Genomic DNA, 17,806 nt, shown 5'->3' with positions numbered 1-17,806 from the left:
TATATATATATAGTTTATTTAAAAAAGAGGGGGGGGAATTAAAAAGTCGGAAAAAGATAATGAAAGGATATCTTGTCATAAGCTTACACGATTATATCCGCATTTTTTAAAAATATTTTTAAAAGTGTTTTATTTTAATAAATTTTCCTCCTCTCTTTTCATTAACCTTCATATAATACTATTTTCCATGTTTTCTCTATATTTTTAACTTATTTTATAAGTTCTATATGCTTGCAGCTTATGCTTAGCGACTAAACTTATTATTTTTCTTAATTTCTTTCGTTTTTCTCTCTTTTATTTATTTTTTTTTTGTCTTTATGGTGCTATATATACATATATACTAAAACATTTATTCAATTTACTCAAATATTTACTATTTCCTAGATGGTCCTGCAGTTGTAAGAGTAAATATGTTCATTCGGAGCATCAGTAAGATTGATGATGTGAAGATGGTAAGTAACAAACACACAGATTTACTTTCACTGTTTAACTTTAAAATAACAATTCAATAAAATACTTTTGTTGGACATCTGATTTTATCACTTTAACAAATAGTGTCAAATAATTTTGTATGTGCAGATTTACTCATTTTATTCTTGCTTCCCACACTGAGAAAAATAGTGAATTCTGGTTAAATGACCATATTGTTTAGTAATAACATTTCTGTTTTTGTTTTTTTTTTAAATTCAGAAAAGAAAGTTTCAAAAAATTTACAAAAAAACATATTTCTGGTTTTTAAATTAATAGTTCTTGTTACCATACATTTTGTAACACATAAGCAATAGCATTTAGAATGTTCCTGGAATTTCTCGTTTATGTCCTTTTCAATAAATTGTTTCCTATTGTTTTCAATAATTTACCTGCATATGTATTTCTATTATTTTCTCAATTTGCCTTTCTATATTTTGTCATGATTTTCTGAATAATATCACATGTGTACATTTTCTATTTTAAAATAATTTTGATTTTTACACAGAAAACTCTGTAAATGGATCATTTGTATTAAAAATCATATGTATAAGTGTTTAAAAATACAAGAATAGTTAAGATATGGATTTTTTTTTTTTGCTTTGAAATAAAAAACAAATTTTGTAAAGAAAAAAACAAAATTGCTAATGTTTTCTGCTTGTCTTACAATTTATTTGTCATTTTTTTTTCCATAAAATATATTTCATTTTGAAAATTAAAGCAAAATAATAATGAGCTTTTTCTTTTTTTTTTAAAAAAAAAAAACTCTCATTTCGAGATTTAAAAATGTTAAATTAACATTAAACATTTCTCAAAGATTTTAAAAATACATTTTATGAAATTGAGCAGTATAATCGAAACCTGTTTACAATAAGAAAAAAATATCTATATCAAAATCCTTAAATTATGCCTTTTTCCTGACAGTCTAAAAATATACGTTCTTCTAAGAACAATGATAGATAATAAAATAGATAATCAGTAATAATGATAATAAATTATGCCAATTACCGTATCATTTATGTCTCGGTAAATGTTTCAGAATTTGTAATTATAAGCATAAATAGTAGTTTATAAGCATTCAAATATATTTTTATTGTTTAATTTGTAATTAACTATTGCAAAATATGATTTACAATTTGTAATTCAAGTATATATCTGGTAATTGCGGTAAAGATAGCATATTATTCAAATTTCATGTCACAAAAATTCGTCTCAAAAAAGGGTATTTTTATTTAGAAAAAATACGATAAATATACTACATTAATTCAAAAGCCAAAATTTAAAACTAATTAATTCAAAAAATTCCTTAAAAATAATTATCTAATCCCAAGACTTTTAAGGCGTTACGAAGCAGCATCCTTTGGCTGACTTAAGTGTTTTAGTAAATTTACCACGTAGTTTTATTGATTTTAATGTATGTAACTTTTCAAAATTGTTTTAGAATTTTCACTATCTTATCTGATTTTATACGTGTGCTTTACTTAACCTTTTAATCTGTTTTTAAAACCGTGTGTTTGGCGCAGTATGTCCTTTTTTGGACCTTGTGCCACTAAACCTCACATTCAATTCAATTGGCTGACTTAACGTGACTTAATTTAAATACTTTGAAAACTTAATTTATAAACTTTAAAAATATATTGTAGTTTGCAAGCACATATTTTTCGTTCCTGAAATAAATTTAAGCATAAACGTTGATTTTTTTTTTTAAAAAAATAAAGAAAAAAAGCTTTAAATTATATTTTATTCAGTAATTTTTTAATCATTTTTTAATCTTTTAATTACACTTCAAAATTTAAATTTTATGACATAAAAGTCTTAAATCCATTTAAAATCCTTTTAAATATTACAAATTTATCTTTTAATGTGCTATTTAAATTTCAATAAGTGTTTTATATAATTTGATAATTTTCTAAATAGAACTAAGATTAAGTTTCGGCTTAAAAATCCATCTCGCATTAATTACATCTGAACAAAAGGTTTTAGATTAAGGTTCCTTACATCGAAGAAATATTAAATCCCCCAGATAAAAACCTTAAAAAATCGAAGGCTTTAATTTACTACTTTCAGATACTCAAATGGCATTTATTAAAACCCTTATTTCCCATTAGTTTGGTAGTTAATTAAAACCTGCTCTCACTAAAGCCTCGTATAAGCCGTTATTAAAATACCCTCTACACACCCTCTAACAAGCACTTAATCACAAGTGATTTGATCTCATCGTTTTCCAAATTTCAATTGGATGGGCGGTTACCAGCCAACTTTCAATCGGTCATTCTTTCACCTAATGAGTTTTCGAACGCCACTCCCACCTCTTTTGTTGGAGAACCAAAAGACAGATTTAGAATATCGAAGCACCTACTTTGGAATTCCAATTACTTACTTAGTCGAAATCATTTCATCCTATCACTTCTTTTATTAATCATACAAGTTGAAATTGCGAACGCTAGGAATGGATTTTCTCAGACATGGATGAAGGTAGTTGTAGATTGTCCATTTATTAATGCTTTCGGTTGAAATCATTTCAACTGTTTAAGTGAATTTGCAATAAATAATTTGTAACCGATGCTTTTAACTTTTTACCCTCAATGAGTTTATTTTAGAAATATTTTAAGTTGATAAAGAGTGAGTGCAAATATGTAAAATTTTGCTTAATATTTAATTATCTTCACTTGTTGTTTTATAATCGTGTTTATTCGTAAAAAAATTGTCGGGGGAAAGTGGGGTAAGTAATATTCTCCGTTTAGTTTAAAGAAGATAATATTTCGTAAGCAAGAGGTTTCAAGTTTTGCAAATATTAAAAATAATAGAGAGAATTTTCAATATACGATTTTATTAAATACTTTATTGTTTTTCCTTGTTTTTATTAATCGAGTACGTTCGCAAAAGATTGATGAAGAAAAGAGGACCGAGAAATATTCTTCCTTGAAAAATATTACTCAAAAAGATTATCTTACGTAGGTAATAGGTTTCAGAATTTATAGTTTTTTGAACACTAAGAAAAACTTACAGAATAGATAGATAAAAAACAGGTATTGGAATATATGCAATTATTTGCATTTATGAGACATCTTTCAGAAGGATTCGAGAGACACGAAAACAGCCACAAGAACCATGACTAACTTTTCTAGCCCCTCGGATCCAAATTTTATTAAGTATGGTAAAAAAAAGCAGTGGAAAAAAATACATTTTTGTCTATTTATCAAAATATGAGCCTAGATGCATTGAAAAAGAATATTAAATTTAAATGAGTTTGGCTAACGATAAAACTTGAATTGTAATCTTAAACGCCAACATATTACGGCAAACTTGAACTTCAGCGGTAATTGTAAGTATTTATATCTCATTGGTTAATATTAATAATGCAGCTGGAATCTTTTTTAAAAGTAATGATTTCCGAAGTATTTTCTTAGAAAAATGGTTAATGCTTTTATTTACCAGGAAGAGTATTACATGCAAATTTAAAAGGTAACCAATATAGAAAAACTAAAAAACGCACAATGCCTATTAATGGAAAGACATACATTTGGTGTAGTTAGTTTTCATAAATAATTTTAGATTTTTATTCGGAAGCTTTAAATCATCTAATTATCTCAACGGATGAATTAGTGTATGAAGTTAAGCATAGGTGACTCTAGTGTTTAAAATTCGTAATAAGCTTAAAAAACATGCAATACTATATTGTTTTTGCACTGTTTACAATATGACAACTGTGCTATTTACCATTCAATTTGAAAACTCATTTAACTTTAACTGAAGACATAAAAAACAGAAGATAACGCACGAAACATGCCAACCTTTACACTTTATTCATGTCGTGATGTTAATTTTATTGCATCTCTTTACGGCTCTCGACATTTTAGAATTTATAAAATACAAAAAATTCTTATGAATGATAAAATAGCCTGCAAATTTAAACGCAAATTGCAATAATAAAGCTTACAAGAATGCCAAGCAGTCTCGTAAATATAACACAAGCGGAAGAATACCACGGAAGTTTTCTGAATTCCGCTTTGGTTTAAAATCTATTGATTGTTTTAACTCAGTGCCCCATCAATTTTACCCAACTGATAACTTTAATGAAAGAAAATAAACGAACTAAACTCAATTACCCATCAATTGTACCCAACTGATAACTTTAATGAAAGAAAATAAACGAAACTCAATTCCCCATCAATTGTACCCAACTGATAACTTTAATGAAAAAAAATAAATGAACTAAGAAATTTAAAGCTACTCACACAATTACGGGTAATTTAAAAACTTTCATGCAGTTCTAAAAACGAATTTTATTATCGTTTAAAGCTAAATAATAACAATATTTTCTAATTATTTACATTTGATAATACCAGATTATTTTAGATTATTTTTATGGTATACTTAATCAATAATTATTCTTAAATAAATTGTGATTTTTCAGGAATACAGCGTACAAATGACTTTGCGAGAACAGTGGAAAGATGAAAGAATGCAGTTTGATGATATGAATGGTCAGGTTCGATATCTAACTTTAACAGACCCTGATAAGATTTGGAAACCCGACTTATTCTTCTCAAACGAAAAAGAAGGCCATTTTCATAATATAATCATGCCAAATGTTCTACTCCGAATTTACCCTAATGGTGACGTCCTTTATAGTATAAGGTAAGTCATTTTTTTCTTCGTATTATATTTTATTTAAGGTGTTCTATATCAATACTAGCTTAATCCACTTTTTTACAATTGATTTGGTGCTTTACTTTAAACAATTCTAATTAAAAAATAGGTCCTTCCATTTTTTAAACACTTTTTGACAAAAGCAAATGTTAAATTTTTTAAAGAAAAGTTTCAAAAATAAAATTTAAACTATACTAAAATAAATATTAAGCATGTAATCTACTAATACTAAAATATATATTTTTTTTAATTTTCAAATAAGATGCATTTAGTATTAATAAGAGATTAATAAAAGAAAATCTGACTTTGTTATGATGAATTCTTATCAAAATCAGTTAGATCTAATCTATACATACTTTCTAATTACAATATTTGCTTAAACTACAATAACTATAAATTGTTTTAAATCCTGGAAACAATTTATAGTAAAAATTTTTACTTTAACCTTTATACTATTGTTTTTTACCCACATTAACGATAAACTTTTTTTGACCCAAAAAGTAGTTTACTGTTAAAGTAATCTTTATACTGCTGTATTTTTTTTTATTATATTAACTATAAACTGTTTTTTACCCTAAAATCTTCTTATTGTTAATATAAGCTTTATACCGTAGTTAAAGTAATCGTTATAGTTTTTTAATTACACTAACTATAATCTGTTTTTTAACAATTTTTTGTAATGTAATCCTTAAACTGTAGTTCATTTAATCTTTATAGCTTTTTTTATAACAGTTAAATCAGGCATACGGTACGGATGAAATACAGTATATAGATTACACTAACTATAAACTGTTTTTCACAGTTTATAGCTAGTGTAATCTGTTTACTGCAGTTAATCTAATCTTTATTCTTTAAATATGTTAACCCAAAACAGTTTTTCCCCATAAAAGCTATCTAAAAATAATCATAAACTTCGGTTTGTACTAAAACTGTTTGCCTAAACTCAAACACTTGGATGATTTGCGCTTTCTTTTCGTCTTTTAAAGTTTGAAAGAATAAATGTACCTTTTATTTCTTTTTTTAAGACCAAAGGCTTTTAATACTAATGCAACATATCCTAAAGTAATCTTCGAGGATCGTGATTTTAAAGTTGGAATTAGATAAGAAAGTAATATTGACATTGAAAATAATATTTATCACATTTCAACAAAAAGAGAACGAGAGAGAAACCATCTGAAACTTTTAAATATAAAGAAAAAATTTCATTCGTAAAGAAAGCAAACATTTACTAAATTTTTCTACAACAAATTTCATTTTTGATCAAATATTTTAGATATGATAGACGATAAATTTTCTTTATTGCAATATTTCACATGTATGTTCCCTAAACTATATGAACAAGGAGACAGCATTACTGAAAACAAGGAGGATTAACAGATTTAAAGGGTTGGTATATGCCTGAAGAAGAACTACGAACGTAATTATATTTAAATTTTGGAGTTCGTACTTACTTAGTTAAAATTATACTTTAGAAACAAACTGATTGGCTTTTGTCGTGAAATTTAAAAGTTTAGCTCTTGGGATTAATCGCAGAGAACCATAATAATAAGATGCAGTGTATATGTTACCGTTAAAGTATGAAATCCGTTATTTTGTAGAATACCTAGTTATTCCATGAAATAACTGATCGTGTCCGTTAAAGTGTAAAACTCTCTTGTATTTCACGGTTTAACTAGTTATTTTATAGAATAACGATCTGCAACCCGTTAAAGTGTAAAATAATCTATATCATAATCATATATCCTGCACGACAAATACATTTACCTTCCACCCCTACTGCATTTACGAACTATTCAACAAAAAATGTTTTTGTTTTAGAAATAATGTAATTCCAAGTATCATTTTAGTAATCCTTGTTGTAACAAATGATTTTCTGGTACGTTTTCATAAATACCATTTATACGCTGCATAAATGAGATAAATTGCTTCTTTTTCATTTTAATTGTCTATCATTAGTTTATTTATAGAATACCTAGTTATTTCATTTTAGATCAATTGTTTATTTTACACTTTAACTGTCTCTCATTAGTTAATTTATAAAATATCTAGTTATTTCATAGAATAACTAGTTAAAGTGTCAAATTAATAACATATTACACACTTTAACGGACACGATCAGTTATTTCATGGAATAACTAGGTATTCTATGAAATAACTGCATTATATACTTTAACGGTAACATATATACTAACATGCAAGATGGCTATTAATTTAACCTTGTTAAAAATGCTTGCTGATGTGTAAATAATGTCAAAATAGTACCCATTTTTATATTTTCGATATTAATGATTACACTAGTTAATTAAAATGAACATTTTATAAGGTGCTATAGATATGTTTAGTATGTTTTGTTTAGTTATCAAATATGGAATTCAGTTTTACGAGTAAATCCGCTTCCTTCCATTACCTTGTCCAGTTTTACACATTCGGTCTTTGTCCCCTTGAATCAATGCACTTTTATCCCCTTGTGGTTCAAACTTTATAAAGATGATGGCTGTGCAATAGTTATTGCAAAAAATTTTATTTAAATTGCGTCTGATTATTGACATTAAAATCATTACTTTTAAAATCATATAAACTGAAACTTGCATATTTTAATGTATAATAATATTCACTATACACTTCTGACAGTGATAACAGCATCTAGGTGAATTTTTCTGAAAAACAAAGAAATGTTATCTGGAAAAACACAGCTTCATTGTCTAAAATATTTCCATCTTCAATTGTGACAAAATTTATTTGCCTACATTACTGTTTATATAAACATTTATTTATTAAGAAACAATGCAATTTATACAAAAAAAACTCGTAAGTAAAGCAAATAAATCTGTAAACTAACATGAATAGTACGTAATATACGTTTTACGAAGCTTCTGTGCTTCCAATACACCCTACCATGGTAAATGCATAAAATTATCAAAACTCTGTTCCAAAATATATTATCTAACCAAAAGTATACGGACAACTACTTGAAGAAGATCAGGACATAGTGTGGGGTTGTCTTTCATGTTTCGCCTAGCGTTCCTTGCTTCCTGTGGTCGGACACATGAGCACTGGTCTGTATATGGACATTCTGAGCATTGCTACTCTCCTCAGTTCTATGACAATTTTTATGGGAAGACCAGTTCATTTTTCGGAGTTATAACTGCTCAATGTACACGTGAAGATTTCCTTTGCCATTGATGAAATGGGATGTCAGAAATTGGATTTATCTTCTCAGAGCCTCGATTCTAAATCCAACAGAGCATCTTTGGAACGAATAAGAATGCAAACTGCGTAGCCAATCAAAACAACCCTATTCACTGACAGTGCTCACTTCAGCTATGATGGACACCTGAATGACAATTCCAATGACCAGCTATCAAAAGTGGTAGTAAATCTACTCAGACTGGCTGTTTTCGATTTCAGAATCTCCAAGAACTCCTCAGTAGTTTTCAAGTAGATAGTGTAGTATCCATGTGTACCAAAACCAAATCTAAGGTCCCAAAATCAAACCAATTCTATGTCCCAAAGAACAAAGTGACAAGAAATAAATACTACTCAGGACACAAAATTTGTTTATTCATGAACTTGTAATGTGCTTTTCTGAAACAGATAATATCAACACTAACTTTATACAAGCTATAGCAATTTTCAACACAAAATATGTGCTAAATTTCTGCATAAACAATGACTCTTTGAACTTTAAACTAAACATATTTTACGATAAACTATTTTGAAATGCTTCAAGTAGTAAACTCATATTATGAGCTGAGAATAAATAGCCCCGATAAGAACCGATTCCGTTTTACAGTTTCAATACTAAAGTGAGAAAGTCCTCTATATCTAGAATTGGAATATAAAAAAAAAAATTCTTTATTCCTCTCCCTCTGAGGAATACCTGTCGGCTGTCGAAAAAAAAACAGCTTCGAAAAGTCATAAGGTCTCTTTCTTTATTCCAAAGATATTCTTTTACATTACTTCGAACTTTTCAGATAGCTATGAGAAAGAGCTAGTCGGAAAAAAAATGGCGCAATTTTTCTCTTTTACGGAGCGCGTGGCAAAAAAGACAAAATATACCATGCACATTCGAATATTTCCCATGAGGCAACAGGAGGTGATTTTTCTGCTTGAATGGCAATACTTCTTGCCAAATTCATTCGCCGAGACAGTCGTTGTAATTCGGTTCGCCACTTGTATGAATGGTTTCTCACAAAAATGCAGAAGACGTATTTTCACCATTTCGCGTTTGATATGTTCTTTCATTCGAAAAGAAATGTTGCCGTCACATTTGCTTTTATGATTCTGTCTGTTTTTATGCTTGTTATCTGGTTCCTTTTTCTAATAACAACTGTCAAACTATTTGGATAGTTGAACTTTGCAATAAGTTTAATTAAAATATCACAATTCATTTCGCAATATATTTCGTACTAGATCGCTACATATGAAATGAATTGTTTATTATGGTTTCCTATTGATAGGTCAAAAAACTTGGAAAATTTCATCTCAACAAAATGAAGTTGTGCGTCTGAAAGTGTAGTCTCCATTTTCAGTTTGATATGTTTATCGTTCGGAAAAAAATGTTGAAGACAGATTTGTTTTTTTTCGGATATTAGTTTCGTTTCTTAAAAAAGCTTTCAGGATAGTTTAAGACATTCCACGTTATAATTTTAAATAAATGTCACAACTTCTATGTACAGAGCGCAAAACAAAAAGCGGACTGCCCAGAATAACTTTTGGCCCAATGATCATATCTTCACATTCTAAGACTCAATCTTAATAGTTCGAGAGGTTGACCTCAAATATGCTAATTAATTAGTGCAGACCTCAAGTTACATAAAAACGTATTTTTTCTAAATAAACATAACGTTTTTTTCCTCGGATTTCTGATCACCGAAATAGCCTCTATCTGGGAAATATGGTCCCCATAATTTGATCAGGAGAGAGTTTCAAGCTTCGGACCGTCTATTGATAATTTTATTTTTGTAGTTTTTCACCATATCTCGAGAACTTTTTAAGCGATTTGAAAAAATTTTGCACACATATATAAAATCCGTTTATTCAAAGTGCTGTGCAAAAAATACATGTTAGTAAATATTTACTATTTTTTATTATTTTGTTTAATAACAGTCGAAATATTTTCAATTATAAAGTATCTAATTTTGTTTACATCATTTTGAAGTACATTATTTTACATGGCAAAATACAAAATTTGAGTGAAATCGGTTGAATAGCTCATGAGAAATCAAATTTTAAAGAAGTAGTAGATTTAAAATTATATTTCTCAGGAACTATTCGACCGATTGCAATCAAATTTTGCATTTTGCAATGTAAATTTACAAACTTTAAAACTTAATAAATATTTACTAAAACTTTTTTTTTTGGATTGAATTAACTTTGGAAAAACGAATTTATAATTGTGTATAAAAAGTTTTCAATTTTCTCGATATAAGAGTTCTCGAGATATGGCGAAATACAAAAAAAAATATAATTAACATTATGAGGTCTATCCGAATCCGCCGAAAAAAAGTTTTGTTTATTCGGAGAAAGTACGTTTTTGTGTCTGATTTCGTAAAATATATTACAATATTTCTTGCCCTAATTAATTTTATTTTATTTTTATAACCGTCGTCGAAAAGTCGATCCAATTTTGGGTTTACGGTTACACATATTCAACTCCGTAACCTTGTAATTTTGAACGCAATCCAGAAGACAAGGGAACTCCTGGATCAAGTATTGGTAGAAATTTGCTTTCCATGAGGACTATTTTATGAAACTAACCCGCATCTGCGTTACATGGAAAGGAAAACCAACCTGACGGCAAGGGGAATCTAACCTATGATCCGTCTACCACTGAGGATATTTTACGTCAGTTCTGTGTTCATTACAAACCGGGTGCGGAATTCGAATCAACCAGTCATCGCTGGGATTCGAACCCGGTTCACCTCATTGGAAGGCGGGTGCTCTATTCCCTGAGCCTTCACGACTTGCACAAACGAATTGGCATATCTGAGATCACCTCCTCGAACTATTAAGATTTTTTTACGATTCAAATAAGTTATTCAGGGTGGTCCATTTTTTTTTAGATGTTGTAGTTGTAGTTCATTTACGTCGCACTAGAGCTGCACAATGGGCTATTGGCGACGGTCTGGGAAACATCCCTGAGAATGAACCGAAGACATGCTATCACAATTTTGATCCTCTGCAGAGGGGATGGCACCCCCGCTTCGGTAGCCCAACGACCTGCGCGCGAAGTCGAGCACTTTACGGTAGCACAGTTTAACGAGGACCGATACCGCACGCACACCCTCGGTCCCTAAGCAGACTGATCCAAGTGGGTCACCCACCCGCACACTGACCGCAGCCAGTGATGCTTGACTTCGGTGATTTGCTGGGAACCGTGTCTTAATGATCAGTCCACTGTGGGACTTTTTTTTTAGATGCATTGTAGATACTTCATTGCTCTATATGAAATAAACTTTTCATTATTTATTTATTATAGCTTCGAATTGATTGGTCAACGAAATTAATTGGCTATTTAATGCTTACAAATTGAAATTGCGCATTTCTAAAACTGTTATCGTCCCCATTGCCAGTTTCATACGTACTTTCATTCTAAAAGAATATTAGTGTCACATTTGATTCTGTCTGTTTTTATGTTTCTTGTTATATAGTCTTGGTGCTGCCATCTAGTGTGGCAGAAACTAGACGTCCAAATTAACATGGCCAACGGTATCTCACCCATTGTGGTGGTCCTGAAAGAGTGGATACCACTTCTGGAGAACGCAATAGGTCAGCTAATAGGGAAGACTGATTGTGCAGCTCATAGGAAATTTAAAAAAAAAATGTTTCTGGTTATGTTTTAGGTTTCTTTTTTTATAAAATTTTTCAAATTACATAGTTAAATTTCGCATAACAATTACTTTGTTAAAATATCGCAACTTCCTTGCTTAAAGGTGTTTAATTTGAAATGAATTTGTAGAATTTATCAACTTTGTTTGGAATTTGAGATATTGAGCCATAATAGTACAAATTTGCTCCCACTTTAATACGGGACTAAGTTGAACTACATTATAGTATTTTTTAAACTTGCTAATACGAAACACGCTTCAATCCTGCATATTTTAAGAGTTTTAAAAATATGAACCAATGCTTCTAGGAGTGTATTTTATCGCTTGCTATTAATAAATAAAATTTCATTTTCAAATTTAAAATAAACAAATTTAAATTCTAGATCCAAAACTGTTATCATATTCAACATAAATAAGTCAAAAGCGGTAACTTTCTCCATTGTAACGCTTTAAGTGAAAAATAAAAGTAATAAATTTGGTTCTCTGTTTTATCCACTATAATCTAAGGGCAAAGGTAGTTAAAAATGTAATTGATTACATTTAAGATCCGTGGTTTTCAGATCATAATTAGATTATAACGCTAATCATGATTGCAAGTAGTTAAAATCTATGATTGAAAATAACTATGATCAAAATTAATCGTGATTGCAGGTAGTTGTGATTACTTTTAATCGTAAATAGTAGGGGAGAGTGGTGTCAATTGTAACATTTTTTACTTAACTATTTTTAACTAACAAAAAATCCAATATATTATTAGTATTAATTGACAGACGAGTAAAGTAGACTATCCTTTACTAGAAAAAAAAATAAATACCTTATTTTAAATGTTATTATATTAGTTATTAACAATTTTTGACAGTCGTGCACTTGTTACAATTGTCCCCACTTACGGGGTCAATTGTAACAGTTCATAAATTCAACTAAAACATAGTTAATTATACATATTATCATAGTTGTGATATATTTTTTTATTGATCAAAATAGTAGTGATATTTTAGGAGTAAAAATAATAATGAGCAGAGACCTAAAGGGTTAAACTTTTAACTTTAAGGGGTTAAAAATTTTAATTTATGCTGTGAAAGGTGACAAATAAAATAATGCACATGCAACATAATATAAATGATATAGGAAACTATTGGTGGTTCTTAAAGAGTTAAGTAATGGTTTGTAAACATAAGATTATTTATTTTCAGCTGTTACAATCGTCCCTTTACTTATTGTTACAATTGTCCCCAAGACGCCATTTCAGCTTCATTTGTTAAAAACAATGCTAGTTAATTAGCAAAACTAATCTTTTTTTTATTGAAATGTTAATTAAGGTGTCCACTTACATATTCGGTTACTAATTTTTATTTGTTTAAACAAAATTACTTTGTTACAATATAATATTCTAATACCAAAAAAAGTACTTGCGTGGCGTGAAAATATCTTTTGTGATGTAACTCTTTCAAAAGTACATAAAAATGGTTGCCATCAGGGGTGTACATGTAGATTTGTTAAATACACCTTGTGCACCACCTAGGAACCAAATCTATAACCCGACACTCGAAATATTTGCTCTGTTACAATCGTACCCTGTTACAATTGACCCCACTCTCCCCTAATAAAAAATTTTCGTATTTGTAATAATAATTGATATGATAATAAATAAATTTTGATATGCTGTAATTGCAATTAAATTTTTTTATCATAAAATATAAATACTTGTGATCAATAGTATGAATTATTTAGTATTTTATCATTATCTGTATTCAAGTACTTTGCATGGTCGATTTTTGTAATCCAATCCCAAACTTGGTCTATACGTTTTTCTACCGAATAGATATTTCTTTAAGCCTTTTTACTCTTTTTCTTTCTTAAAAAAAATGAACTCTTTATCAAACAAGATACTGTTCAACCAGCGTTTTTTAATTCATTTCACATTATTAAGTTACACAAAGTTTTTTTTCGCCACTGGCATACAAATATTCTGTAATCAAGGCATAAAGGCATTTATATAGATTGAGTATGTTTTGATAAAATGCAAAGTCCTTTGTTTTTGATTTAGCTAAATAAATTTATTTTAATAGCCAAGTAATTACGATATAAAATTTCCATTAAATCTAAATAAAACAGTAGCGAGAAAATGTTTGACATGTTTCAAAAAATGACAGAAGTGGCTAAATAAGTTTCTTATACTAAAAATAAATAGGGAATAAAGACAGACATGATACTGTTAACAGAGAACCAGTACAAAATTATCAACTTTTTACAAGGATAATTCAATTCAAATTTATCATTTTTTTAACAAAATTTATTTAGCGAATTTATGTTGTTAAATTTTGATCTCATTTTTACAAAAGTAGTTTAAATAGTTTCAGAGTGTCCCCAATTATTTAAGAGTACTTAACTGAAACTAAAATTTTATTGAATTGCTACAGTTGAAAATGTGCAAAACGTACTCTAAGAAATATTTGTTAATTCTACAGAAAAAAAACATATTTTTCACTGAAAAAAAACTGTTTATAGAAAAATACAGATATTTTTTTCTGTTTTTTAACCGTTAACAGCTAATTGTAAAAATTTCTAGTTTTTTTAATGACTTTCTCTGTATATTTGACGGTGTAGAGCTGTTTTGTTGACATAACAGTTTTTATTTGCTTCTTCACCCTAATCATAAACTGATTAAAACTGTCATTTCAAATTCTAGCTTTTGCCATTCAGTTTTGCCTTTCGTACAAAATCTAACTTTGCAATATATAATTTTACAATATAAAACTTTACCTTTTGCAAATCATTTTACGATTATTTTCCATACTTGCTCTTACTTTTTAACAATTATTTGATGTTTTTGTACATCGTATAAATAAGACTGAAAATCAACTCTATTGTCAAAATGAATATTATGCTTCTTTAGATATAATTTTTTGGCAAGTTAAATTACCAGACAATTTTATAAAGAAAGGTCCTATAATTTTAATTATTTTTCACATTAATATGATTTTCATAAAACGTTTAAGATAAAAACAATTTAAAATTTTTCTTCATAATGAGAAGCAACTAGAGCTTTAATAGCTCTGGGGACAGAGCACTCACCTCCCTATTAAGTGACGCAGGTTCGAATCCCAGCTTTGACTGATTGTACGAATTCTACTCGCTGCTCTCACCTACCACAATATTCATTTCATAGTTATTTTATAGAGTTTTTTGTTAAAATAACGGTCTTTTTAGAATACAGATATCCATTTTTAAAAAAAACTGTATTTCTTTGCTTCATACTGGCTAGCTAGCTGACAGCCTTTTTTTCTTCACAAATTTAACAGATTTTTTTTCACAGATTAGATATGTAAATGCACTTTCCCATTTTAATTTTTTAGCTGATTCTAATTTCTGAGTTCCGTGAAAATGAAAAACATATTGTTCCATTTTTTAATTACTTTACTTAAACTTTCAAGATAATTCTCGTTTGCGAAAATTTCTAATAATTCTTTTAGAAAGTAATATTCTGCAACACTTTATACTGTCTAAATTCATTTTCCACGACAAGCAAATTTTTCTTTATCCCTAAAATGCAAATGTATTCACATTTTCTTCTTTTAATAGGGTTCTTCATAATTTGGTAATCCATCAAGTTTGATAGCTCTATTTTGAGTTTTAAATGAACTATTTTCTCAGATTTAAATTAAAATTTCAGAAAACGTTATTAATCAAAGCCATTATATATTCAGTAAATGAAAATCGCTAAATATATATTCTTTTAATTGTTAAGTTACGTGAACTATGATATTTTTTTAATGTTCTATCACTGATAACTTTGTTAGTTGCAAGCTTTCTTTTTACGTAGAATTTAACTAAAATGTGTAAAAATAGATATATTTTGTTTTAAGAAAAATATTGCTGACAACTGAGACATTTTTGGACATTTTTCCAAACGAACATACTAAATATTCTAAATATTTCTTCAAATCATATAAAAACTTTTCCTTAACTAAATCTTTGCTGTAAATTTTGGTATGTTTTTCAATATTGCATACTCCATTTACATTTTTATTAATTTTCTAGTGATTTTTGGAAAATAATTTTGAATATGTATTAAAAAAATTAACAATAAATGTGCTTTCTTTACCTATATTGGTACTTAAAAATATCTTAAGCATCTCCGTGGTTGCTCTGCATAATCGAAAGATAATCTATCCTTCTTAAAAAGTGCTTTTGTTTATGGTTCAGTCATGCATCCTTCAAACAGGAAGGCTTCGTTGAAAAAAAGCTATAAAACAGTCATTTTATTTTGTGCCTCTTTATTAAAATTAGTTTTTGTAGTTCACTAGTTTTTTTAAAAAAAAGACCTCGATCTACATTTTGTTTCATTCCATTTTATGCCGCTAGTCGGCTTAAAGCCTTAAAAATCCCCTTTTTGTAAGGATGTTTGAATTCTAAATAGATGAGTGCAGCTCATGCAATCGGTTTGGCTAAACATTGGACGTCTGCAGTGATTGCACCCTTCCGTATAGTGTCTTAGTGGATTGAAAAGCGTTTTAATTTAATGTCTTCAGTGATTTCAAAGCCAGTAAAGTTAATCCATGGTTGGGGAGCGTGGTACGGAGTCAGGGTAATGAGACTGCTAACAATTTCTGTCCCCCTCCGATTAAAATTAGGATTATGTAATGGGTGCTTGAACCAGTAATGTCTTCGGATCATCTCTAAAGAGGGATTTTAGATCTGTGTATTAGCATATCTAAGCTAACATTAGCTGCCAAACTGTGTGATCACATGACCATTAAACGATACAATTTTGAAAATAGAATTGGGTGTGCTATTATTGTCCATTCCATAACCTCTTATATTTTTTTATAATTGCAGAATATCATTGGTACTCTCCTGCCCGATGGACCTAAAATACTATCCCTTGGACAAGCAAACATGTTCTATAACAATGGTCAGCTGTAAGTACTTCATTTACTTCTTGCTGAGTTCTTTCTGTGAATATCGTAGAGTAAAACATTAAGTTTTTAAGAAAGCAAAACAGCATGAATAGAGTACAAATAAAAATACACAAATGGACATATTATAGTTTGGGGCTCTATAAACAGTAACTTCCTTAGTGCACGTAGCACAATATCCTGTCCTCATTTGCAAAAAGCATTTAGTTACAGTTATGATTAAGTCTCTGTTTCTCTTAAAACAAATCGATTTTTAATCTCGTAATAATCGATTTTTTAATGTCAACAACCTAATTTTAGATGGATACACAACAGAGGATTTAGTATTCCTGTGGAAAAAAGAAGAGCCAGTTCAACTCGTAAAAACTCTTTACCTTCCGAGGTTTACTCTTGCTGCTTTTCTCACTGATTACTGTACTAGCAAGACAAATACAGGTAAAAATCTTGTTACTTTCCGAACTTATGATCTTTTAAACAATTTATCAAAATAATTTTGATGCATTAAATTATGGGAGATAGGAAATATTTATGACAACATTTATCAATGATTACATAGAACATTTTCTCGAATTATATTTGCTAGAATAAATAATTTATATTTTTGTTGCAAAAATTTTCGTTAGGTCTGATTATCAAACATCGTGACTAAGCAATTTGACAATCTTTTATGATGTTCGGCTATTCTGTAATATCTTGAGCCTAAGCACTGCACATTACATTGCTGTAAGTAGTAATAGGAGTAAATTATTAAACACTCTGTTAAGAAATGGAAGATTTCTGTAATTTTCTTACGGAAAATTCCCGTTTTTTCTAAACTACAGAAATTTACTGTACATTTACATCTCAATAAAGAATTTTTTCAGTAAATATTTTTTTTTTCCTTTTTTTTCAAAAACGAAAAACTTTAATAAAAGAATAACAACAAGCATGGTATTT

At 28.8% G+C, this 17,806-nt stretch overlaps 1 protein-coding gene across 1 annotated transcript in view; it reads left to right on the top strand.

Moving 5' to 3' along the window:
• LOC107449790 (glutamate-gated chloride channel-like) overlaps nucleotides 1-17,806 on the top strand; it is a 429,932-nt gene that overhangs the window by 393,841 nt on the left and 18,285 nt on the right. The window contains exons 7-10 of the mRNA XM_043042909.2: nucleotides 385-452; nucleotides 4,886-5,109; nucleotides 16,791-16,873; nucleotides 17,171-17,305. Coding sequence (XP_042898843.1) covers nucleotides 385-452; nucleotides 4,886-5,109; nucleotides 16,791-16,873; nucleotides 17,171-17,305 — 510 coding nt within the window. The remainder of the gene's footprint in view (nucleotides 1-384; nucleotides 453-4,885; nucleotides 5,110-16,790; nucleotides 16,874-17,170; nucleotides 17,306-17,806) is intronic.

This window comes from Parasteatoda tepidariorum, chromosome 9 (assembly GCF_043381705.1).
Source record: "Parasteatoda tepidariorum isolate YZ-2023 chromosome 9, CAS_Ptep_4.0, whole genome shotgun sequence".
NCBI lineage: Eukaryota > Metazoa > Arthropoda > Arachnida > Araneae > Theridiidae > Parasteatoda > Parasteatoda tepidariorum.
The sequence above is the reverse complement of the archived record's forward strand: the minus strand, read 5'-3'. Positions and strand labels throughout refer to the sequence as shown.